General features: G+C 41.4%; 1 protein-coding gene across 15 annotated transcripts in view; it reads left to right on the forward strand.

Annotated features, from left to right (window-relative positions):
• The window catches only part of CPLANE1 (ciliogenesis and planar polarity effector 1), a 140686-nt gene extending 115442 nt beyond the window's left edge, over nt 1-25244 (forward strand). For 6 of the 15 annotated variants that reach the window (XM_034657000.1, XM_034656999.1, XM_034657007.1 and 3 more), the window contains 10 exons: nt 2134-2164; nt 2911-3042; nt 11680-11845; nt 14123-14181; nt 14642-14809; nt 15552-15664; nt 21048-21137; nt 22813-22926; nt 23713-23888; nt 24277-25244. In XM_034657000.1, coding sequence (XP_034512891.1) covers nt 2134-2164; nt 2911-3042; nt 11680-11845; nt 14123-14181; nt 14642-14809; nt 15552-15664; nt 21048-21137; nt 22813-22926; nt 23713-23888; nt 24277-24444 — 1217 coding nt within the window. In that variant the 3' untranslated portion in view covers nt 24445-25244. Of the gene's footprint in view, nt 1-2133; nt 2165-2910; nt 3043-11679; nt 11846-14122; nt 14182-14641; nt 14810-15551; nt 15665-20976; nt 21138-22812; nt 22927-23712; nt 23889-24276 lie in introns of those variants that run through there. The other 9 variants (XM_034657003.1, XR_004624321.1, XM_034657004.1 and 6 more) reach the window with 9 other exon arrangements.
• The last annotated feature ends 331 nt before the right edge of the window (nt 25245-25575 follow it).

The raw sequence follows: 25575 nt of genomic DNA on the forward strand, positions 1-25575 counted from the left end.
ATTTCTAGATGGGGATAAAGACAAACTCTTTAATGTTTAAAGTAAGAAGAAAACGAAGGAGTAGGAAAAGTGAGATTGAAAGTATTCATTCAGGATTGTAATAGCTTCTTAAGTTAGGATGCAAGACAAGAAAGGAAAAATGTGAATAAATGTCATAACACATATAAAGATGGATAATTAAAATGTTTTTCTATGGTGTTCAATGTCTAATGTAAATTAAGGAAATCAAATTATTATTTTTTAGAGTGCAGAATTTAGACAGCTAATGGGTGTTTCCTTTTCCAAAGTTGGCATCTTAGAAAGATAGTTACTCCCCTACTTCTAGTGCTCAAAGCCAGCTCAGATTTCCTCTTTTGAAATTGACTTCCATTTCTTAGCACATTCTTGTGAGTGTTCTTAACAGTGGCAAAAAGTTTATTTACTGAGGATGGATTTGATTTTCAGTAACAGCCACAAGATTTCCAGAGGCATTTCTGATAAGTGGAGTAGATAATAAGGCTGAGTGTTACTGTTTAGATTAAAAAAAAAAAAGAAGAATTGTGATTTTCAAGGAATAAAGTTGATTTTTGTGCTCAGTAAATTGTGAAGGCAGTCCCAAAGGAAGAGTTTCGAAAATGGTTTGAAAATGAAATAAGGATCAAATCTTCCTGAGTAACTACTGTTAAAGGTATTTATTTGGATATAATACTTTTCTGTCCTTTGATAAAAGGAATCAGAAAAGAAATTTCATTTCTCAGTAGTTAGACCTTTTATATCTGATTACTCTATACCTACATCATTACCATTTTTTTATTCTTTTAGTCATTGAGGCTTTTCCTAATAGTTCAATTTAAGGGGTGCCTGGCTGGCTCGATCGGTAGGTCATGCGACTCTTGATCTCATGGTTGTGGGTTCGAGCTCCACGTTGGGTATGGAGGTTACTTAAAAATAAAAAACATCTTTAAAAAAAATAGTTAAATTTAATTAATTGCTGTTAAAACCTCACAAATGCCCTAACTCTGAGAACAAAGATAATGTAAAATCCTTGATTTGAGGATTAATAAATTAAACAAAACAACATGTACTTAGGAAAGCAAAGTTAATATTAAAAACACGTGGATGTGTAAGTGTTGGGGCAGGGTGGATTTGTCTAAAAAAATCTTAACAAGGAAATGTTCTTAAAAAGAGATGTCAGAACACTTTCCCCCATAATAACTCAATTCTGAGGATTAAACATATCAAAAATTGAGTAGATTAGGTGTTTTGCTTTAAAGACATATAGTTAATATTGGACAAGGTTTAAAAATTATTCTTTGGGGGGCGCCTGGGTGGCACAGCGGTTAAGCGTCTGCCTTTGGCTCAGGGCGTGATCCCGGCGTTACGGGATCGAGCCACATCAGGCTCCTCCGCTATGAGCCTGCTTCTTCCTCTCCCACTCCCCCTGCTTGTGTTCCCTCTCTCGCTGGCTGTCTCTATCTCTGTCAAATAAATAAATAAAATCTTTAAAAAAAAAAAAATTATTCTTTGGGTCCTATTCTTCCAAGTAATGGGTTCTTGGAATTAAATTAGATATTTTCCCAAATGTATTACTTTTAGATCATCAGAGCATTTTTGTTTTTGTTTTTTTTGTTGTTGTTTTAGTAAATTGCACTTCAGTATTTTAATTTGTGTACTATACTAAGCAAAGAATGACTGTACTTCCTAAAGTATTCAGAGTACTCTGGATAGAAGAGTAATAATCTGAAAATGCAGAGTATTCACTACCTAATAGCATATTTAAGAGGAGGATAAATAGTTTACATATATGTGTGTGTGTATTTTTAAACCTATTTGGAGGTTTAAAAATATTTTATTTTATTTTTATTTATTTTTTAATATTTTATTTGTGAGAGAGAGAAAGCACAAGCAGGGGGAGCAGCAGGCAGAGGGAGAACAGGCTCCTCACTGAGCAAGGATCCCGATGTGGGATTCGATCCCAGGACCCTGGAATCATGACCTGAGCCAAAGGCAGACGCTTAACCAACTGAGCCATCCAGGCAGCCCTAAAAATATTTTAATTTCTGATTGTGTAATTTCTAAATCAGGTTAATAAATGAGAGTAGAAAAAAATTACTGACCCCAAATTTTTATTAATAATGTTTCTTTTCTTTTAAGGTGTGAATAACAGTGATGAGTTATTTGAGAGGTAACTATCTTAAGAATTAATTCACAGGTTTACTTAAGGTTGGGTATAAACTGTGTGTTTTGGAAATTTTGTTGTTCATGTGTATGTGAGCTTCTACACTACATATTTTTTCATGGACGCAAAGGAATATAATTCTCATTGGGAACTGAGTGTTTTAAGAAGCTGAGGATTGCTGTCTTATATCTTTTACTGTTTTAGCATAGGTAACTAGAATGCAGTAGACTGCGTTTACTACATCTTTTATTGCGTGTGAATTCAGCAGGCAGGACAGGTAGAGGTTATCTCCTGAGCCTTAGATTCGCTTTTTTTTTTTAAAGATTTTATTTATTTATTTGACAGACAGAGAGACAGCCAGCGAGGGAGGGAACACAAGCAGGGGGAATGGGAGAGGAAGAAGCAGGCTTCCAGTGGAGGAGCCCGATGTGGGGCTCGATCCCAGAACGCCGGGATCACGCCCTGAGCCGAAGGCAGACGCTTAATGACTGAGCCACCCAGGCGCCCCAATATTCGCTTTTTTAAGAGCATATAAGAAGTCATCAATTACTGATGATTAGACTACTGCGCTGAGGATTACTGGAAAATAGAAGGAACATTAGATCTGCGTTTATTATTTTTGTGTTCATTTATGCTCGTAGAGGACATAGCTTTACACGTTCATTTTTTAAACTTCATATGTTAAATTTTGCTTAATGTAATTAAATTGTAGATACTGACTTACATTTCTCAAATTGCATTTGAAAATGAAGCGTTTCAGTAGATCCACTCCAGATGACTGGATTAACTGATATTGCAGACATTATTGAGGACCTTATAACAAAAGATGGAGTTTCCAGTGAGGAGCTTGGTTTAACAGAACAACAAGCTAAGAATATCTCCAGGTAATCTTTGAATAATTGATTTTTAACCCATTTAAAATGTTTATGGTTCAAGAATATTCAAAATTGGCTATATTTTAATATGATTTTTATGGAACAAACACAAAACTTAGGTTTTTTTCTTCTTAAATACTTTTTATGATGTTTATGTGTCACTCGTCCCCTTCCCCAACAGTAGACAGACTGGTGTATTTCATATAGCAGCACATCTGTATCCTGGGAGTTTTCCTGAGGTCTCATTACTTTACCTTATTTTTGTTGTCCTTTATTTATCTTTTATTTATTTATTTTGAGATTTTTAAAAATTTCAGTCTAGTTAACATACAGTGTTGTATTAGTTTCAGGAATACAAAATAGTGATTCAACAGTTCTATACTTTACTCGGCACTCATCAAGACAAATGCACTCCTAATCCCCTTCACCTATTTTACCCATCCCTCACCCACCTCCCCTCTGATAACCAGTTGTTTGTTCTCTATAGTTAAGAGTCTGTTTTTTGGTTTTTCTCTTTTCTTTTTTGTTCGTTTGTTTCGTTGTTCATATGAGTGAAATCATATGGTATTTGTCTTTCTCTGACTTATTTCGCTTAGCAGTATGCTCTCTAGCTCCATCCATATTGTTGCAAATGGCAAGATTTCATTCATCTTTATGGCTGCGAAATATTCCATGGTATATATACCCCACTTCTTTATCCATTCATCTATCAGTGAACACCTGGGCTGCTTCCATAATTGGGCTATTGTAAATAATGCAGTATACATTGGGTTGCATATATCCCTTCGAAATTGTGTTTTTGTATTCTTTAGGAAAACACCTAGTAGTGGAATTACGGATCATAGGGTAGTTTTATTTTTAACTTTTTGAGGAATCTTCATACTGTTTTCCAGAGTGGCTGCACCAGTCTGCATTCCCACCAACAATGCACAAGGATTCCTTTTTCTCCACATCCTCACCAACACTTGTTTCTTGTTGTTTTTTATTTTAGCCATTCTGACAGGTGTGAGGTGATGTTTTATTGTGGCTTTGATTTGCATTTGCCTGATGATGAGTGATGTCGAGCACCTTTTCATGTGTCTGTTGGCCATTTAGATGTCTTCTTTGGAGAAATGTCTGTTCATGCCTTCTGCCCATTTTTTAATTGGATTATTTGGGGTTTTTTGGTGTTGAGTTGTGTAAGTTCTTTATATATTTTGGATACTAACCCTCTATCAGATATGTCATTTGCAAATATGTTCTCCCATTCAGTAGGTTGTCTTTTAGTTTTGTTGATTGTTTCCTTTGCTGTGCAGAAGCTTTGTATTTTGATGTAGTTCCAATAGTTTATTTTTGCTTTTATTACCCTTGCCTCAGAAGACATGGTGAAAAATGTTGCTATAACCAGTGTCTGAGAAATTACTGCCTATACTGTCTTCTAGAATTTTTATGGTTTCAGGTCTCACATTTGGGTCCTTAATCCATTTTTAATTTATTTTTCTGTTTGGTGTAAGAAAGTGGTCCAGTTTCATTGTTTTGCATGTTGCTGTCCAGTTTTCCCAGCACCATTTATTGAAGCAACCATCTTTTCCCATTGCATATTCTTTCCTGATTTGCCAATGATTAATTGACCATATAATAGTGTGTTTATTTCTGGGCTCTCTCTGTTCTATTGAGCTATGTGGTTGTTTTTGTGCCAGTGCCATACTGTTTTGATTACTGGCGTGTTGTGGTATATCTTGAAATCTGGTATTTTGATACCTCCACCTTTGTACTTTTTCAAGATTGCTTTGGCTACTTGGAGTCTTTTGTGGTTCCATACACATTGTGGGGTTATTTCTGAAAAATGCTGTTGATATTTTGATAGGGTTTGCATTAAATCTGTAGCTTGCTTTGGGTAGTATAGACATTTTAACAATATTTGTTCTCCCAATCCATGAATATGGAATATCTTTCCATTTGTTTTTGTCATCTTCAATTTCTTTCATCAGTGTTTTATAGTTTTCAGAATACAGGTCTTTCACCTCCTTGGTGAGATTTATTCCTAGGTATTTTATTATTTTTGGTGTAATTGTAAATGGGATTGTTTTCTTAATTTCTTTTTCTGCTACTTCATTATTAGTGTATAGAAATATAATTTCTGTATATTGATTTTGTGTTCTGTACGTTACTGAATCCAATTATTCTAGTTTTTTGGTGAGTCTTTAGTGTTTCCTATGTATAGTGTTATGTCATCTGCAAATAATGAAAGTTTTATTTCTTCCTTACCAATTTGGATGCATTTTTTCCCCCTTTTTCTTGTCTGATTGTGTGGCTAGGACTTCCAGTACTATGTTGACTGCAAATGGTGAGAGTAGACATCCTTGTCTTGTTCCGATCTTAGGGGAAAAGCTCTCAAGTTTTTTTTTTTTTTTTTTTTTTTTTTTTTTTTTTTTTTACCATTGAGTATGACATTAACTGTGGGTTTTTCATATATGGCCTTTATTATGTTGAGGTATGTACCCTTTAAACCTACTTCATTGATGGTTTTTGTCATGCATGGACGTTGTACTTTGTCAAATGCTTTTGGTGAATGATTTTTTTAATGTACTATTAATTTGGTTTGCTAATATTTTGTTGAGGATTTTTGCATCTGTGTTCATCAGAGATATTTGCCTGTAGTTCACTCTCTTTTTTTAAAAAGATTTATTTATTTATTATTTTAGAGAGAGAGCTTGGGGGGGAGGGAGAGAGAGAATGTCAAGCAGACTCCCTGCTAAGCATGGAGCCCAATGCAGAACTCATTCTCACAACCCCTGAGATCATGACCTGACCTGAAATCAAGAGTCAGATGTCTAACCAACTGAGCCACCCAGGTAGCCCAGTAGTTCGTTCGTTTTTTCTTTCTTTCTTTCTTTCTTTCTTTCTTTCTTTCTTTCTTTCTTTCTTTCTTTCGTTCTGGTATTGAGGTAATGCTGGCCTTGTAGAATTAATTTGGAAACTTTCCTTCCTCTTCTATTTTTTGGAATAGTTTGGGAAGAATAGATATTAACTCTTCTGTGCATGTTTGGTAAAATTCATCTGTGAAACTGTCTTGTCCTGGACTTGTTTGTTGGAAGTTCTTTGATTATGGATTCAATTTCATTGCTGGTGATCCGTCTGTTCAAATTTTCTATTTCTTCCTGCTTTAGTTTTGGGAGATTATATGTTTCTAGGAAGAATTCTTGTAGGTTGTCCAATTTGTTTAGCCCATTTATATTCAAAGTAATTATTGACAGGTATGTATTTATTACCATTTTGTTATTTGTGCTATGGTTGTGTTCGTGCTGCTTCTCTGTTCCTTTCTTCTCTTGCTGTCTTCTCTATGGTTTGCTGGTTTTCTTTAGTGATATACTTGGATTCCTTTCTCTTTATTTTTTTGCATATCTATTATCAGTTTTTGATTTGTAGTTACCATTCAGTTTGTATATAACATCTTATGCATATAGCAGTCTATATTAAGTTGAAGGGTGCTTAAGTTTGAACCCATTCTTTGCTCTTCTCCCCACCTCCCGTGTTTTAGGTGTATGGTGTCATACTTTACATCCTTTTATTTCATGAGTTCCTTGACTGGTTTTTATAGATATACTTATTTTTATTATTTTTGTTCCTTCTACTTTTCTTACTCCTACTTAGGATTTTTCCTTTCCACTGGAAGAGTCCCTTTGACATTTTTTATAGGGCTGGTTTAGTGGTCATGAATTCTTTTAACTTTCGTTTGGGAAACTTTTTCTCTCTCCTGTTCTGAACGATAGCCTTGCTGGATGAGTATTCTTGGCTGCAGGTTTTTTTCCTTTCAGCACTTTGAATATATCATTCCACTCCCTTCTGACCTGCCCAGTTTCTACTGAAAAATCAGCTGTTTGTGAGATTTTCCTTGTATGTAACTGTTTTCTTTTGCTGCTTTTTAAAATTCTCTCTTACTATTTTTTGCCATTTTAATTACTCTGTATCTTGGTGTGGACCTCCTTGGGTTGATTTTATTGGGGGATTTCTGTGCCTACTGGATCTGAATTTCTGTTTCCCTCGCCAGATTTGGGAAATGTTCAGATATTATTTTCTTGAAGTAAATTTTCTGCTCCCTTTTCTCTGTCTTAGCCTTCTGGGATCCGTATAATGAAAATATTATTACACTTGCTGTTGTTGCTGAGGCCCTGACTATTTTTATTTGTATTATTTTTTTCTCTCAACTGTTCATCTTGATTGCTTTCCATTACTCTGTCCCCCAGGTTGTTGATCCATTTTTCTACTTCCTCTAGTCTACTATTCATTGCATCTAGTATATTTTTAATTTCATTTATTGCATTATTCATCTCTGATTGGTTTTTCTGTTTTCCCTCTCTTTGTTAAGGGTCTCACTGATGTCCTTCACTCTTTTTTCAGTGAGCATCTTTATGACCATTATTTTAAGTTCTCTTTTGGTCATATTACTATGTCCATTTCACATGGGTTTCTTTCTGTGATTCTGTCCTGTTCTTTCATTTGGCACATATTCCTCTGTGTCCTCATTTTGTCTAACTCTCAACTATATTTCTGTGCTAGGGAAGTCAGCTACATCTCCTGCTCTGGAATGTAGTGGCCTTCTGAAGAAGAGGTACTGTAGTGCCCTGCAGTGCAGTTGCCCCAGTCACCAGAACTGGCACTTCAGGGGTGTCTCCTCTGAGTGTTGCATGTGCCCTAATGTTGTGGCTGAGCCACTTTTTCCTTCAGTCCTGTTGTCTATAATGGCTTTCTTTGCCTGTTGTGGACAGGGTGTGGTCCCTGTGTTAGTGTGCCAGTCTAGGGTCACCTTGGGCTTGAGTTGAGTCAGACCAGGTGCTTGCCAGAGACATAGTAGCACCAAAGTGCGGGGCATGTTCCCTGTGTTATCTACTGAGAAGCTTTTGTTGGTGGGTGGGGTCTGTAGTAAAACCAGATGTCTGCCTCTACCCCACCGCTGGGGCTGCAGTCTGGTTGTTGTGAGTGGTTATCTCTCCCTGGGGCAGGAGTCACTTTGGAGTGACGTTGGCTCCTGTTGGAGCTGCTCGTACATTGCCAGGGTTGTGGCACAGTTTTGGATGGGCTCTGGCCAAGAGCATATGGGAGGGGGCGAGTCCACAGGAGAGCATTGGGGTGGGATGTGGGTGTTATCCTGATTTGAGTGGGTTTGCTATTGGAGGAGAGTTGGAATCCTGACTGGAGAGGATGGGTCTGCAGGAAAACATGGGGGCGGGTACACTGTTAGCAAGTTAGATAGAGTGTCATTGTTGTGCTGATTCCTGCAGGTGTCTCTGTGTCTAGGCTGGCGGGCAGGGGACAGAAATGGTGCCTGTCAGCTCTTTTGTTCTTGGAGAAGTCTTCCAAAGATCACTGCCCCTCTAGCACATGCTTTGAGATTAGTAAACAAGCCTCCCTCCCTCCCTATGCCCAAGGCATTTTTCACACTGCTGCTTCTATGCTGTCTCTTATGCTCTCTCTTTAAGGGCAGGGACTCAGTTGCTCTCTCCATACTCTCCCAGAGCTGAGACTGCCGATTTTTAAAGTTCCACCTTTTAAGTCCTACTGATTATAAGAACATGCAAAATTTAATCCCTGTAGTTTTCCTGTGTGGGCGTCTCAGTGTGAGGGTCTATTTCTCTCCCCTCACCATGCCCACAGCATCCCTCCCACCAGCAGACAGTCCCTATGGTTCCATTTAGCCCCTGACTGTGTCTCCACCCTTCCTGCCCTCTTTGATATGGCGTCTTCTCTACACTTAGCTATGGATGGAGTTTGTTCTTCTAGTCTTTGATCACTTTCTGGGTTATTTACACTGATATCAGTGTTATCTAGTCATATCCATGGGATGAGATGAGTTTAGGGTTCTCCTACTCTGCCGTCTTCTCTGGAAGCTCTCATCACCTTAAGTACAACATAAATTTAATCCTTTCTTTTAGAAGTAATTAAAGATTTTTAAAAAGATTCTATTTATCCATTCATTTTTAGAGAGAGAGGGTGCTGCGTGTGTCCACATGCATGCAAGTGGGGGAGGGGTAGAGGGAGAGGGACAAGCAGACTCTGTGCTGAGTGTGGAGCCCAATGTGGGGCTTAATCCCACGACCCTGAGATCATGACCTGAGCCAAAATCAAGAGTCAGCCACTTAACCGACTGAGCCACCCAGGCACCCCAATTAAAGACTTCATAGTACTTTGCCATAAATATTAATCCTTAAAATACATATTAAATAGCCTTTTCCTGGAATAGTAGGTTAAAATGTTTTTCCTTGCAATGTGTCCTGATCCAAGAACTGGTTCCTGATAAAGTCTGGCTTTCCTACTAGTGCTTCCTTGGGATACATCTACCTCTTGGCTTGTTTATATAAGACAGTCAACCTTATGAATGTTATGAATATTTCATCAATAATGTAGTAAGTATCAAGATTTAGAATAAAAATATGGTTTGTACTCTAGAATGGAGAAAGAACTGTAAAAAGAGTGTTATGTAAGACCAAATTATATCAGTGTGCTATGGGAGCTTGTGGGGAGAGTCAGTCAAAGGCAGTAGCTTCACTAGTTATGGTGTTTGAGCTGTTTTTCAAAGGACCAATAGAAATTTGTGTTGCTTACAAACAGTAGAAAGGGTATTCAAGGCAGCAAGAATATAAAATGCAAAGGAGTGATGATTAGATATGGGCTGAGAGTTAGATGTGACTAGAGTTCATGCCTCGGAAGGAGAGAGAGGATCTGGCTGGGTGCGCAGGCTGTAGATTGGGGGCCAAAGGCAACCATTCCTTATCTGCAAGCAATAAGGGGGACAGCAAAGGGCTTTAAACTAGAAATAGGAACCAACTGGAAGTCTTAATTCAGTAGTCTAAAGATGAAAGGGCTGAGAATGGAGAATGTAGGATAATAATCTTGAGTAAACCTGGAGGCCGTCAGGAGAATGTGAGAATAATTTTCTATTTGATGACTGAGTTGATGGTGATTTCTTTGGCAAGATAGAGAATGTGGTTTCAGATATGTTATAAGGTGCCAGGAGAATATTCACTTAGTAATATTCATTGGCACATTAGTTTTAGGTCATCCCAGAAGCAAATGCCAAAATAAGATTTAGGTGAGCAGAGATTTATTTGGAGAAACACCTGTGAGGGAGAAAGGGACGGGAGCCAGAGGAAGTGGGGACAGCTATCAGACTGCAGTCCCAATGTGGATCTGATCCTGTGTTAGGGGTCTCCAGGATCACTTTTGGTTCATTGATTGACAGGGAGGACTTACAGAACTCAGAGAGTCATACTCAAGATTTAATTTATTACAAGAGAATTCAAAGCAAAACCAGCAAGGGGAATAGAGCACATGCAGTGAATTCTGAGGGAAACCAGGCACAGGTTCCTGAGAATCCTCTCCCAGTGCGGTCCCGACAGGACACAATTCCTCCAGCACCAGGTTGTGACAGCACATGTGAGATAATGTCCACCACGAAGGCTCATTTAGGGGCTCAGTGCCCAGAGTTTTTCTTGGGGGCTGGTTGAGTAGGCAGCCTCCTCCTGGCACATACCAAATCCAGATTTCCAGAAAGAAAAGCAGGTTTTCAGTATAAACCGCATTGTTTGTACCAGTGACCTTCCATTTAGGGTGACGTTCTCCTCTCATGCTGGGTGATGAGTCTGCCCCAAATCCCTGTCTCACACCACCTGTTTCCTTGGACCATTTTCAGTCCTACTTGTGTCAGTTCACATCATCTGAGAAGCAGAAGCCAAGATGGGATTAGATGTGCAAGACATTTATTGGGAAAAAGGCCTGTGAGGGGAAAGGGAAGAAAACACAGAAGTGAGGGGAACCATCAGACCACAATGTCGGCGTGATCCCACCCTGTGAAGGAGAAAGGGAAGGGGGAGGGGAGAGGGCCGAGTAAGTGGAATGTCAGAGTGTGGTGTTCTAGGAAAGTTTCAGCTGGGTCAGTGGTGAGACATCCATCCACACTGCCCATCAGAGGAGTCCTGTGTCTTGCAGGAATGGGCCAGCCATAACATGCCCGCCATGCCTGGTCATCAGCTCAGGCCAGCCCATGCGAAGTATGGTGTGGGCATGAGTGTGAGGCTAGCTCTCCAAGGGCAGCTGTTTAGAAGTCATCTCTCTGGTATAAGTTTTGGAAGTGACTGAGGTAGTCCAGGAGTAGAAGATTGGTGAAGAAGTCCAAAAGAGAACCTTTAAAGACATTAATATTGAAGTGAGCAGAGACAAAAGGAGCCAATGTAGGAGGCCGCACGGTGTTTTCAGAGTTAGAATAAGACCCATGTAAGAGAGAGTTTAACACAGAAAAGAGGAGCCAATTGTATTAAATGTTACGGAGAATTCCAGTAGGATGAAGAGGCTGTTGGTGAGCTTTCTGAGATCATTCTCAGTGCATTTCAGGGAACAGGTTGGAGCAAGTTGATAGAGACATGATGCGTACTAATTTTTGAGAATGGGAAAAATCTTTCCAAATAGGGACGCCTGGCTGGGCTCAGTCGGTGGCACAGGTGACTCTTGATCTCAGGATTGTGAGTTCAAGCCCCATGTTGGGTGAAGAAATTACTTTTAAAAAATCTTTAAGAAAAATCCTTTTCCAATAAACAGTATTTAGTTGTGATACTACTTAGAGCCATAAAAAAATGTAAAATCAAGTGATGCCCTGCCTGCTAAATTTCTCAGAATTCAGCATTCTTCTGGTAGACGGACACAAAGAACTGAGAAGGAAAGAAGAGAAATTCAGGTGTGGATGAAAAGAAAACGCAAGGAAAGAATGGCAGAGTACTTAAACCAGCTGGCAGAGAAGAGAGGGCAAGAACATGACCCTTTCTGCCCGAGGAGCAATCCAGTAAGTGTGCAGTATCAGGGGCAATGGGATTGGCACCGAATATGTGCAGGTTTTCCCTGGCAAATATTCAAGAAAAGGATTAACGTAATTTGGATGCATTTTTTCTTTGTCAGAAAATGTGAATTACCGAACCGAACTGTAGCAGGTATCCTACAAACCATGGTTTGTTGAACTAGCTTAGATCCTTCTTCTTTCGCAGGCTAATTATGGCTCCAGCCAACTTTAACCAAGTGAAGAGGTTGAGTGATTGGCAACCAACTGGAGCTGTTCCTTAATTTCCAGTGAGAGTCAGTGGCAGCTGAACAACTGTGTGTGTAGCGAAGCCATTTTAAAAATCAATTTTGCATCCATGAGTTAACTACAAAAAATAGAGCGTGGTCCAGGCAGATACCAAGGGTGTAATGGTGTGTGTGTGTGCGTGTCAGGTGCCCTCTAAACTGTCAGCATTTATTTCCTGAGCCCTGACTGGACAGCACCACGGCTCGGTCAGAGGCAGTATTCTTCAGAAGGTGAAATAAAGCAGTGGTTTGATAATCACATTACCATGAAAATTACATTTGAATTATACTTACAGTTTTTTACTTGGTAATTTGAGATAAAATATAGTAGTACTTAATTTTTTCCAGTATCATTAGGGAAACATATTCTATAAAAGTGAATTTTCCAGATAAGGCTGTCACATTTAAGCATCAAATGGTGCAAACGTAGGTGAACTATTATGTAAATTGCATACGTTACTGAACTTGTGTCTGGAGAAAGCATGTTGATGTTAATATACCTTTTTTTGGGGGGCGCCTGGGTGGCACAGCAGTTAAGCGTCTGCCTTCGGCTCAGGGCGTGGTCCCAGTGTTCTGGGATCGAGCCCCACATCAGGCTCTTCCACTATGAGCCTGCTTCTTCCTCTCCCACTCCCCCTGCTTGTGTTCCCTCTCTCACTGGCTGTCTCTCTGTCGAATGAATAAATAAAATCTTTAAAATATATATATATATATATATATATACCTTTTTTTTTAAGAGAGTGCACATGCGTGCATGTGCAAACGCACACACACGTGCACACACACAGGAGCTGGAGGGAGGGGCAGAGGGAGAGGGAAAGAAAATCTTAAACCAGTAAGATGTTGGGCATGGAGCCCGACATGGGGCTCCATCTCACGACCCTGAGATTATGACCTGAGCCCAAATCCAGAGTCAGACGCTAAACCAACTGAGCCGCCCAGGTGCCCCCATGTTAATTAATAGAACATTTTGTGGAGAGTGTTAAGGACCCGGTAATGACCTTCAGGGCTACTGAGGTACCTGACTAGAATCTTCAAGTGCGTGTGTTTTGGGTGTGTTCCTCCGCCCCATGGCGGGGGGAGGGGTTCTGCTCTCACCCTCTCTTTCAACCAAGCAAATACCCAAGATAGTTAGAATTCTGTCCAAATTTAGAACAAATGAGCTCTGAGGGCACTGGGATTGCTTGGTTCATCAACTTTGTGACCTCTCCTTCACAACGCAAACACCTGTTTATTTTTAGCTTCTATTTAGGTGAAGGTATGGGTTTAGTGAGGGGTTAATGTAATTGAAAATTTCATTTGAACTTATATCAGAAATTAATAAGATCTTTAATTTGTTACTGACTCCTTCTGTGTAGAACCCTCAGAGAGTGAATGCCCTTCTCTGTGCACAAGGACTTCATTAGTAACTCAGTAGTAATTCAACGTTCTGGAATAAGACACTTGCTAGTGTGCCTCATGGTGCCTAAGTTTTGAAGAGTTTACAAGTCACGGTGATCATACTACAGTAGGTTACTGGTAGACTTTTTAAAACATCAAAATGATAGTTTTAAAGGTCTAACTCCTTTCTGCTTTATCAAGCACACTGTTAATCACAAGACTGAGTATGAAGTGTATGTCTTCATCCTTAAAATGTTCTTGTTACCCATTTTAAATGCAGCTGACACTATGTTAATTAATTGAATTTAAATTAAAAAGAAAAATTCAGCTGATAAGTTCTCTCCTTTTGAGAAAATACATGAATTTAGCTACTCAAGTAGATTTTGCTTTCCACTTATTAATATAGATTTTAATTACGTGATGCTTCAACATTTTCATGTTTTGTGCTTGGGATAGAAAGCTTCGTCAAATATGACTGTTTTGCACTGTTTCCTGAATAGCAAAAATATGTTTTAACCTATTAAAATTGATTCGTGGAATTTTCATGTTTTCCATGGATCACAATGGCTTAATTATTTGAACTGAACATTAATGGACTAACCAGGTATTTCTCATGCAGTTTTATATGACTTCACGGGAAATCAGGCTGAGACAGAAGATGAAGAATGAAAAGGACAGGTGAGCTGGGTAGCTGTACCCCCAGGGTCCTCTCCAGTTTGCGCACCCGAGGCGTCGACAATGCTTGAGAAACTCTAGTCTTCACAGTAGCCCCGTTTTGTCCATAAACAGAAAATTATGGGCGATAACTGCAAGGCAGATAGACTCCACTAGACTTTTTAGGAATTTGCTTTCAAATATCGTTTATTTCATTGAATTTTCATGACTTTTATTTCTGCTATTGCCCACCCTCTCCTAATCCAGATACGTATGTGCATTTTGAAAACACCCAAAAAGCCATGACTACAGGTGCCTTTACTAATTTCCACCTAATGGTTTTCAGAAATCTGAAATATGAATTTGCATTTGAAAAGCATTGAAAAAAACAAATGCTAGGTGATCTTTAAACATTATGTTCCCTCTAGAAGTATGAACTGAAAATGACTCTTTTATTAAATGCTGTTTTATTCTTTGTCTGAAGATTGCTACTCTCTGACCACTATAGTCGGCGGATCTCACAAGCGTACAGTCTGATGAATGAACTGTTATCTGAATCAGTACAATTACCAACAACTGCACAGAAAGCCTTGCCTAACAAACCCAGAACTGCTCAGATTTCCCGAGAGCAACACTCTCTTTCTCCAAGAAGGTAAGACAAAGTTTGGCATGTCATTCGGCAAGATTATGTCAGGCATGATAAGAAGAATTTAGTGCTTTCATCACCCAGGTTCAGTGTATTTTCATCTATCCTGCTCAGAAATATGAAAATCAAGTAAAGAAAAACATGGTCCCATAACTACGAGGTCTTTATAAGTTTATAGAATCACCAAGGAAAAAGACAAAAATGTCATTATATCTCTAAGATATGACAAAGCACTTTGGCATACCTACTACAATTTTGGTATCTGTTCAATTCTGTTTCCTCCTTTTCTATAATCTGCCTCCTCACTGTTCTCCTATTTCTCCACTTGGCTCCACGCTTGCAGAAACAGTTCCCACCAGCTTATCACTTCTTCTCTGCTGTCTCTTCCCAACACAAACCCACATGTAATCAGATCACTTGTGTGTGTATAATTTGGGGTCTACTCAAAATACCAGAGACTCCCTTGAATCTTTTCTAAAATAAAGCAGGGTATTAAATACATAAGCAACTGCCAAATACATAGACAATTTGAAATGGACAGATAACCAAAAACAATTTCTTTAAAAAAAAAATTAAGTTGTGAGACACGAAGACTAATTTTTGAGAATTGTTATGAAATCACTGAAGTACAGAATAAGCAATGTCAAGTGAATGTATTAATCTGAGCTAGAATTTGGGCCTTTTGCAATATAGTTCATTACTGATACGAGAGTCTAAGAATATAATAATTATGTAATTTCTACTTTAGAGAGAATCAATATGGTCACAATATTCCAATAAATCAACCTGGAAAATTCAGATATATATCCAGACCAAGTTACATCCGAAAGGGGAAAGCTCAAGGGCCTCCTTGGCCATGTGGTAAGACACTAAGCTTTTTTTTTAAGTTTAAATTTTGTATAATTTGGACCTCCTCGTCTCCAGAGTTGGTGGTCATTAGTAAAATGAAATCTTAGTGAAAAGCAGTTCTCATTTCAGCAGAATGCAAGTTGCAGGATTGATAAAGACTTACCTGTGCTGGGATTTTGTCTGTTCTATCGCTTTGAAATAGGAAGACCCCACAAATCTTCTTAAACGAATGGCTTTTTTTTTTTTTTAAAGATTTTATTTATTCATTTGACAGAGACAGAGACAGACAGCGAGAGAGGGAACACAAGCAGGGGGAGTGGGAGAGGAAGAAGCAGGCTCATAGTGGAGGAGCCTGATGTGGGGCTCAATCCTATAACGCTGGGATCACGCCCTGAGCCGAAGGCAGACGCCTAACCACTGTGCCACCCAGGCGCCCCAACAAATGGCCTTTTTATAATAGAATTTGAACGGTCAATATTTAGATAAGACTTACTTGGGAATCTGTTTCTTTTGCACGTCTGGCTAAAGAGGTAGGCATTTTTACAAATCAAATTCTTATAGATGTTAGGATGTCAGACAGACAGATACCAGGACATCACAGAAGAAGGATACTAAGAGGCTCATATTGAACTATCATGGTGTTACCTTTTGAACATCCTTTTCCACATTTGAAGATATAATATTTGTTATTTATTGCTAGCTTTCCTTTAATTTTGCCATATTTGGGTTTTGATTACCAAAGTAAAATATTCTTATTTTGTGAAATGATTACACATTAAAAAATGTGTAATCATAGGGGCACCTGGGTGGATCAGTCGGTTGAGTGGCTTTTTTTTTTTTAAATTTATTTGAGAGAGAGAGAGAGAGAGCACTGAGGGAGAGTGAGAAGGAGAAGCAGACTCCCCACTGAGCAGGGAGCCTGATGTGGGACTTGATCTCAGGACCCTGAAATCATGACCTGAGCCATAGGCAGATGCCTAATGGACTGAGCCACCCAGGTGCCCTGAGTATCTGGCTCATTTATTTTCGGCTCAGGTCATGATCTCAGGGTCATGAGATGGAGCCTCACGTCAGGCTCCACACTCAGTGTGGAGTCTGCTTGGGGTTCTCCCTCTCTCTCTGCTCCTCCCCCTGCTCGCACTCTCTCTAAAAATGAAGAAAAAATGTTTAAAAAATGTGTAATATTAGTTAATATGTAGTGTAAGTGCACACAGCTTTTAGCTGTGTAGTAAACTAATATGCCAGGTTCTGTTTAAGCTCTTTATGTTCCCATTTTACAGATGAGAAAACCCAGGCAGAAAAAGTTGAAATAACTGCCTGAGATCAGACAGCTAGGAAGGAGCAGAGCTGGGATTTGAACCCAGTCTGGGTCTAGAGCCTACACACTTAGAACCTATGCTTCATTATGCTGCCTCAGTTTACAAAGTGGAAATTTCCATAAATTCCAGTCCTCTAAACAAAACTTAATTAGCTCTTGCTCTTGATTAACAAATTACAATAAGAAAATGGTGCCCTTTTTAAACTAAAATTGCAAAATAGTATCCATGTTTTGTTTATTTTATACCTGATACATTTGCTAAAGTTAAATAAAAGAAATACCAAAAATTAGCAAGGATTTTAAACATGAATCCACGGTTTCTTAATATCAGATGGAAAAGTCTTGGATTCTATGGAAATATGCCTTTGTCTTGGATCTGTCCAGTGTCAGGCCTGGATGGTAATGTCGCACTCGCGTGGGCTGAGGCCTCAGCCCTTCTTTGGTCAGCTCCCCCGCCCTTGCTGGACTGTCCTGAAAGAGGTGCTCCTGCACACTGGGACCCCCACCCCACGCAGACCAGTCCAGAGCTTGTTCCCTGCCTTCGAGGCACGCTCCCCTTCTCCCTTCTTATCCTCCTCTCCCCATCTCTTCGGCTGGCTTGCTCTCCACCCACGGGCTGTGCTAGGGTGGCTCTTTCCTCAAAAGTCTCCCTCCCTTGAATGCCTCACCTCTGTGAGTTCTTTTAAACTGAGGTAACGAATTTTAAATGGGGGCTAATACTTAACTTGCCTGGTGGTTCTGGTGGTTGTGAGTATCCACGACAACTGCCTCAGCTGCCATGGTTACCGTTTCTTTATTGTCGTCTGCCCACCCCACCCCCGTCATGCTGCAGCAGGTCTCATGTAGTCACTTGTCAACTTCTGTCCCATGCTAGACGAAATCTTGTGAAGGTAGCAACATTGTCTCCTTTATCTTGGACTACCACTCACACTGGCCAAATGAGATTACTTGGATAAATGAAAAAAAATGGCTTTTCTGCCTAAAAATAGCTATTTATAAGCTACTGCTCAGGAATATTAGTGGGTGGATATTGTTGTATTTATACTATGTCAGAGAAGACCACGTGTAGCTTGCCATCATCCCAGCTAACCTGTCCCTTAGCTTCCCCAGAAGACGGACAAAGGCAACTGGAGGGGCTGGTGAACATGCTGGCTTCTATCCAGGTTGCACCCAGAACTCAACCGTTTCCTCTGGCTACATTCCGAGGCTTTCAGTCCCCCAGTGTTGTGTGGCAGTGGGAGAAATGCAGGCATGATGGATCCCAGGCCCTTCCCTAGTCAGCGACACAGATCCCCGGGCCCCACATGACGCAGTTCAGTTAGTGCACAGATGGGGAAGTGAGGACTCATCAAGATTTTTAAGTTCACTGCAGCTCGTTTGTAAAAGGGTTTTTCTGAAGATACTTGAGTCTGACTATATGTTGTTATCTGTCTTGTGTTGTTTCTGGCAAATATCTCTAGCCCTGATTGTAAGCTGTTATACTTAGAGTTTTTCCTTTTTTTTTTTTTTTTTTTTTTGGTTTGTTTTATGTTTAGTTCTATCAAAAACAATATAAGGGCTATATGATAAGTGACTGAGAGGCATCAAAAGCATAAAAAAATTTCCAGCCTTCAGAATCATCCTGGCCTACATTCATATCTCAGCTCTGCTGCTCGCTTGGTGTCTCAAATATGTTATTAAAACCTACCTTGTAGGGGTACTGAAGGTAATAAGTAAAACATTTTGCATAACAGAAATAATAAACAGTGTCTCCGGAGTAAAGATGGCGGAGGAGTAGGGGACCCCTTTTTCAGCCGGTCCCCTGAGTTGAGCTGGATAGGTACCAGACCAGCAGGAACATCCACGGAATCAGCCTGAGACGCAGGAAGATACATCTGGATCTCTACAAATGAACATATCCAGCACTGAGTATTGAGGTACGAAGCGGGGAGCCGTGAAACCGAGCATAGATATCGGAAGATAAACGGAAGGGGGAGGGAGCTGCCATGTCCGGGCGCCGGGAAGTGGTAGCCACCTGCACGGGGGAGCGAGCGGACCGCGGACCCGCACCCTCAAGACAGCAGACTGAGACCGTGAGCCGGGAGCCACCAAGCATCTCACGAACTCCAGAACTCCGGTGTGCTCACTGGATCCAGACTGAGACCGGGAGCTCCGGGAGCACGCACGAGGCGGCTGGCGGGCCACGTGCATCGGGGAGCAGGCGGACCGTGGACCCGCACCCTCGAAACAGCAGACTGAGACCGAGAGCCAGGAGCGCGCGCCACCAAGCATCTCACGGAGCTCCGGAACTCCGGTGTGCTCACTGGATCCAGACTGAGACTGGGAGCTCCGGGAGTATGCGCAGGGCAGCTGGCGGCTGGGAGGCCACCTGCACGGGGGAGCAGGCGGACTCGCGGTCGGCACCTGCGAGACAGCAGAATGAGACCCTCAGCCGGGAGCGCGCGCGGGGCTGCTGGTGGCTGGCAGTGTTAGAAACACAAAGGACAGAGATGCGCCGGTCCTGGAAGTGAGGGCTGGGACGCCGGGTGTGGGGCGCACAGCCCAGGATGCTGCAGGGTTGAGCAGCACCAACAGAAACAAAGTGGCCAGAACATCAGTGGAGAATGGGCCACAATCCCTCTGTTCTGTGACAGAGGCTGAATTTCGGCCACTGCTGCTCTCTCAGAAGAGGCACAGCAAACCGTCAGGGAAAGCCGCCAGAGAACAAAAGCCTGGAAATACCGGCTCACAGCGTGCCCATCCCCACCCCCCTTGCAGGGGACACAGAGACTCTACCCAAACAGGGTTTCCGGAGTATCGGTGCGGCAGGCCCCTCCCCCAGAAGGCAGGATGAAAAATCAAGAAGCCCACATCCCGGGGCGCCTTGGTGGTACAGTCATTAAGCGCCTGTCATCCGCTCAGGGCGTGATCCTGGCGTTCCGGAAAGGAGTCCCTCATCGGGCTCCTCTGCTGGGAGCCTGCTTCTTCCTCTCCCACTCCCCTGCTTGGGTTCCCTTTCTTGCTGACTGTCTCTCTCTCTCAAATGAATAAATAAAATCTTTAAANTCTTTAAAGAAGAAGCCCACATCCCTAAGATCTCTATAAAACAAGGGCGCACGGCCTGGGTCCCAGTCAATAATTTGGGCTCTGGACAACCCCGCAATCTCTCTTCATCAGAATGAAGAGAAGAAGTCCCCCCCCAGCAAAGAAAAGACAATGAGTCTGTGGCCTCTGCCACAGAAATAATAGATATGGATGGGTAATCAGAACGGGTAATGAAGCATGAGAGACTATGGACTCTGAGGGGGGGTGGGGGAATGGGATAGGCTGGTGATGGGTAGTAAGGAGGGCACGTATTGCATGGTGCACTGGGTGTTATACGCAACTAATGAAGCATCGAACTTTACGTCAGAATCCGGGGATGTACTGCATGGTGACTAACATAATATAATAAAAAAATCATTGAAATAAATAAATAAATAAATAAATAAATAAATTAATTAATAATAAACAGTGGTTATTAATCCTGGAATTTAAGAAACCTTAATCATTGTTTTGATAAAATCTAACTTGGCATTCTGTCAAGGTGTTCACTGCTAATAGGCTTATGCGGCTGCCTTTTCCAGTTGCCAGAGAGGTTGTCAAGGCACATTTGCCAATTTGAGAAAGGACCGTGGTTGTGCTATGAGATGCCAAGTTTCAAAGGAGAGTTTTCCCTTCCTTCATCTGCACTTTTGTTTTGCTTTCTTGGTTTAAATCAACCACATGGGGGCGCCTGGGTGGCGCAGTCGTTAAGCGTCTCCTTTCGGCTCAGGACATGATCCCAGCGTTCTGGGATCGAGCCCCACATCAGGCTTCTCCGCTGGGAGCCTGCGTCTTCCTCTCCCACTCCCCCTGCTTGTGTTCCCTCTCTCGCTGGCTGTCTCTGTCAAATAAATAAATAAAATCTTTAAAAATAAATAAATAAATAAATAAATCGACCACATGTATTGGGCCCCATCTTAATCAGAAGTTTCTGTCCTCAAAGAATGTACAGTGTGGTATGTGAAACATCATGGCAGCATACAGAAGGTTAAAGAAGTTGGCCTGTTTTTCCAGGAACTGCTACTTCTGCCAGACAGAGTAAAGGTGGGGGAGCCAAAGCGGCAGTGAGAAAGGCTGTGCCATCTCCAGTTACCTTCCAAAAAGGTAAGGGAGGAACAGGGAATAAAGTTCAACTTAAATTTTTAAAAATCGTAAGACACTCTTAGACATTTCAAATACAGATTTCAGAATGAAGGCTCTGGCTGTGTGGTACAGAGGTTTAGTGAACAGGCTGCGGAGTTCGCTGTCTTTGGAATCCTATTTCACCATTTACTCTTTAGCTTTGGGCAAATTCCTAACCCATCTGTGTAAACCTCAGCTTTCTCACCTGCAAAATCCAGATTATTAGAGTGAGAACATATATTACAGGCTTAGCAGAGTATTGAACATAAAAACAAGTATTCAGAGGGGGCCGCTGTTATAGAGTCATGTCGCACACAGGCCCATAAATCTGGGGATTCTAAATTAGCTGTGCTCCGATCATCTAGAGAGGGATCTGATCATGATCTTAATTCCTAAGAATGAAGATTGAGCCCTGGTCCACCCCTCACCCCATGTTACTCTTCACCATTTAAAAGTCGGTTCACATTATTCTCTTGTGAGCTCTCCATAACGGCCCTGGTAGATAGACAGGGCAACTGTTATCCCCGTCTTACAGCTGAAGCCAGGGAGGCTTAGGGAAGTGACGCCTGATGCCAAACATTGTATTACCACTGACTGTGCATGATCTCACTTAAACTTCACATTAACTGAGTGAGCTCTATGGCATTATCCTGATTTATAGAAATAACATTTGGTGGGGACCACAATGCAAACACTTATATGTAGTATAAAAATGATGAGAAACGTGAATGAATCTGTTCCTGACCTTTGGCCTCTCTCCAGTGCTGCCATCTTCCAGTTCACTGCCTCTCTCTTCAGCTGCATCTGCTCTTTCACCTGCCAAGTTTTACTGTTGATGGCTGTATTTCCTAGAAATTCTCTTTGGTTCTTTTTCCATAGTTTTCCCCACTGAATGCCTTAAACCTCAAGTCTGTAATTACTAGGGTCAGTTTGAGTGCTTCTAATTGTATAATCCCAGACTTGGTTTTCTTTCAAAGTCTCCCATTTTAATCTTTTGTAAAATGTTTTCTAGTTTGGAGTACCCCAAAGCTAGTTTATTCTTTTCTCAACAAATATCTAGCAATGTTAGTTTAACAGATAAAATACCCCGAAATATAATGTTGCCCCTAAAAATAGCTGAAATTATATGGACACTGATACTATATTTATGAAAACTCCAGAGATCCGGGGTTTTGTGAAGTGAATCATAATCTAGCATGAGGCCTTGCCCGTAGAAAGGCAAACAACAGTATTGCTTTCATTGTTCAGGGGTAGCCCTGCCTGTGACAGAGGAGGTGGAGTATGACTCCAAGTTTCTAGCTTGGCTGCGTGTCTAGAGTATGGCCCAAGATTGGACACTGGTAGGGCAAGAGGAGGTACAGGGGACGGATTCAGTTTTGCTGTTCAGTTTCAGATTCCTCAGGCTAGACTCCACAGACGTTGTTTGGCAGTTGTTTCATAAAGAAACTGGGTGGCGGTGGTCACTGTCCTACAGAGAGTGCTTCCTCGAGGTAAGCTGGTTCGCTTGCCAGCCTAGTTTCCACGGTGGGGTTTCTTCTTGACGGATCTATTTTACCTTAGAATATGTCCACTGTCCACACTGGGGCACAGACACCCAAACTTGAAAAGCTTTGCACATGCACAGTTTCACAGCATTGTTTCCATATTGTATTTTAAGATTGGCTATCCCGAACAAACCCTAGAGAAATGCACTCGGATCTGAAGAGAAGGAAATTACAAAGCCATCCCTGCAGAAAGCAAGGTGAGAGACAGCCAGTGACAGCCTCTCAAGGTGTGTAGAGTCCCCAGAGGTAAAGCTTTATCCTAAAGTGCAGTACCGTTAACCTTAATTTCTTAATTTTGGTGATGATTTTGTCGTTCTTTTTAGATGGCAATAATTATGTTCATTTGAGGAGTGTCGAAGTCTAGTTACCAAATTAACTATAGCAGAAGTGAGGGTGGGATTAGTTGGTGGTTCCAGCCTTTGCTGATCTTTCACGGCCTGAACTCTTGGAGCAGCCCCCTCACCACCCCGTCTCCGTGTGTTTCCGTCTACTTTGGAGAGACGACCTACCTTCATGGTTATCATACTGCTTAACCACTTGGTGGTCTCTCTCTTCAGTCTCAGGTTGTTCTGTTTTACTGGCTGTTTTCTTTTTTGCCACAGTGTTTGTTCACCCAACTTTACAGTTGGAACTTCTCCACAGTTCCGTTATATCTGTGGCCTCTCCTCCCTGGACTCTCTTGTCCTAGAGGCTACTGTTATTTTTAAAATGAAGAGATGGCCAGAATTCATTTTCCTTCTATCACACTGACAGGGCAGAAATTGTTAAAACCATATCCAGACCTTGTGATTCAATTATTAGGTAAGCGGCGCCTGGCTGGCTCAGTTGTCAGGGGGTTGTGAGTTCGAGCCCCACGTCGAGTGCAGAGATTTCTTAAAAATAGTTCATAAAAAAAAAAACTTTAAATATTAGGTAAAACATGACTGCCTTGGATTTGAGGATAAAAGTCAGAATGAATAAATGAACTCATAAATGAATCAGTCCCACGTACCTTTGTTCTTTTCCCTTGGAAGGTTCCGGTGCTCCATGTCGTCTGCAGTGTACAAGAAATCACATTAGTGCTGAGCTTTCACCTCGATCAAAGCAGGTGTGTATAGAGTACGAGAGAGAGGAGACCGTGGTGAGTCCCTGGATAGTACCTTCACACATCCGAACAATCCTTCATGAGAGCCACAGTTCCCTCCTCCAGGTGAGTGTTGTTCCAGATGTCAGTCGGCCTAGTGATTTCTCTGTGTTGTCCAGTTATGGTTGTTGCTTACTGCTTTCTGTGAGATGTGGAGGTCCTGCAAGATTGAAGTAGTTACTCTTTGAGAATTTCCCTTGACTTTGTATTTTCCTTTCAACTAAAGACTAACAAGAAAGTGAGAGCAGACGATTGTACTACGAGCGTAAACATCCATCGTGTCCAAGGACGCTCGGCCCATCGTCCACCCGCATGTGCCGGGCGATCACCGCCCTGGTCCTGCTGCACCAGTTGGTGGATGAGCAATTCTAGAATCTTTGGAAAGCTTAGTTCATGTCCATTTATTTTTTTCTCAGGCCCGGACCATCACTTACTGCCTTTCTTAATTTGGTAGGACCTGTCAGCCGCCGAAGAAGAGCTCGAGGCTCCTTCCCGTGGTCCAGACAGTGTGTCTGAGAGCACCGGCAGCATCCTCAGCAAGCTGGACTGGAATGCCGTTGAAGACATGGTGGCCAGCGTGGAGGACAAGAGCCTGTCTGTCCACTGGGCCTTGGACCTGTAAGACCCGAGCATCATTCTGTTGCCGAGCAAAGGCCGGCACCTCAGTGACGGTAGTTCTGAAAGATATGTGCGTTTAAGAGAGAGAAGCAGTGAAGGAAGCAATGTGAATATACCACCTGTAGCCATATTATTACCCAGATTAGCCTTTTCAAGAGGGAAAATAAACACTTCTCAATAATTTCACCTTCATGGGTAAAGGGTTAACTATAGATCTGTTACATGCTTTAGCATGTAACATGTTTAGACACAGTTTTTTGAATGATGAAAAGTACCTTTCAAGTCAAGTTTACATAACATTTGTTACTTTCAATAAAAGTCTCTTTCGTCTCCTCCTTTACTACCCCCTGAGTTTTGAGAAACAACCTTATATGGATAAAAGAATCTTTCATTGAGGAGAAGAAAGTCAATCTCACTCTGAGATTCGATACTGAACTCCATTTTAGAGCACAGCCTAAAGTTCACCGGGCAGGCCTGGCTCCGGAGTGGAAAGAAACCAGCCACCTTCCAGTAATGCTGGACTTGCAAATAAGCCAGACCTGTCCTGTGCCCTGCAGCCCGCAAAGCCTCGGAGTAAGAAACAGTGAAGAATGCTTTGAGCAGGAAATAGGATTCCTGACTTTGGAAGGTTCGTGTTAACTTTGTAAAGACCATGGTGTGGAGACCTGGGTAATTTCTGGTGTTGCCCCCAAATAATATTATAAGAAGAAACTAAAAACCTTCACTCGTTTGTCAATTTTTGGTATAGCATGAAAGAATACTGTTGTCGTAAAAAGCTATTAAATATGCTTTCTCTTCCAACGACATACCTGTGTGGGGCCAGATTGTTTTCCTGTCCTTCAGCCAGAACAACATCCCACAGCAGGCTGAGCCCAGAAGCACGTATGAGAATTCCACATCTTCCATTAAAGCCAAACATTCAAGAGATTTGTAAAACTATAAAACAGTGCCACTCTTCTAAGTTTTGTTTTGGAAAATAGTTACTTTTGTAAATATGTGTTATAAACAGTGAATGGGAGGCACCTGGGTGGCTCAGTTGGTAAAGTGTCCGACTGTTGGTTTTGGCTCAGGTCATGCTCTCAGGGTCATGAGATTGAGCCCCATGTTGGGCTCTGCAGCTGGGCACGGAGTCTGC

Source organism: Ailuropoda melanoleuca, chromosome 3 (genome assembly GCF_002007445.2).
Source record: "Ailuropoda melanoleuca isolate Jingjing chromosome 3, ASM200744v2, whole genome shotgun sequence".
Classification (NCBI taxonomy): domain Eukaryota; kingdom Metazoa; phylum Chordata; class Mammalia; order Carnivora; family Ursidae; genus Ailuropoda; species Ailuropoda melanoleuca.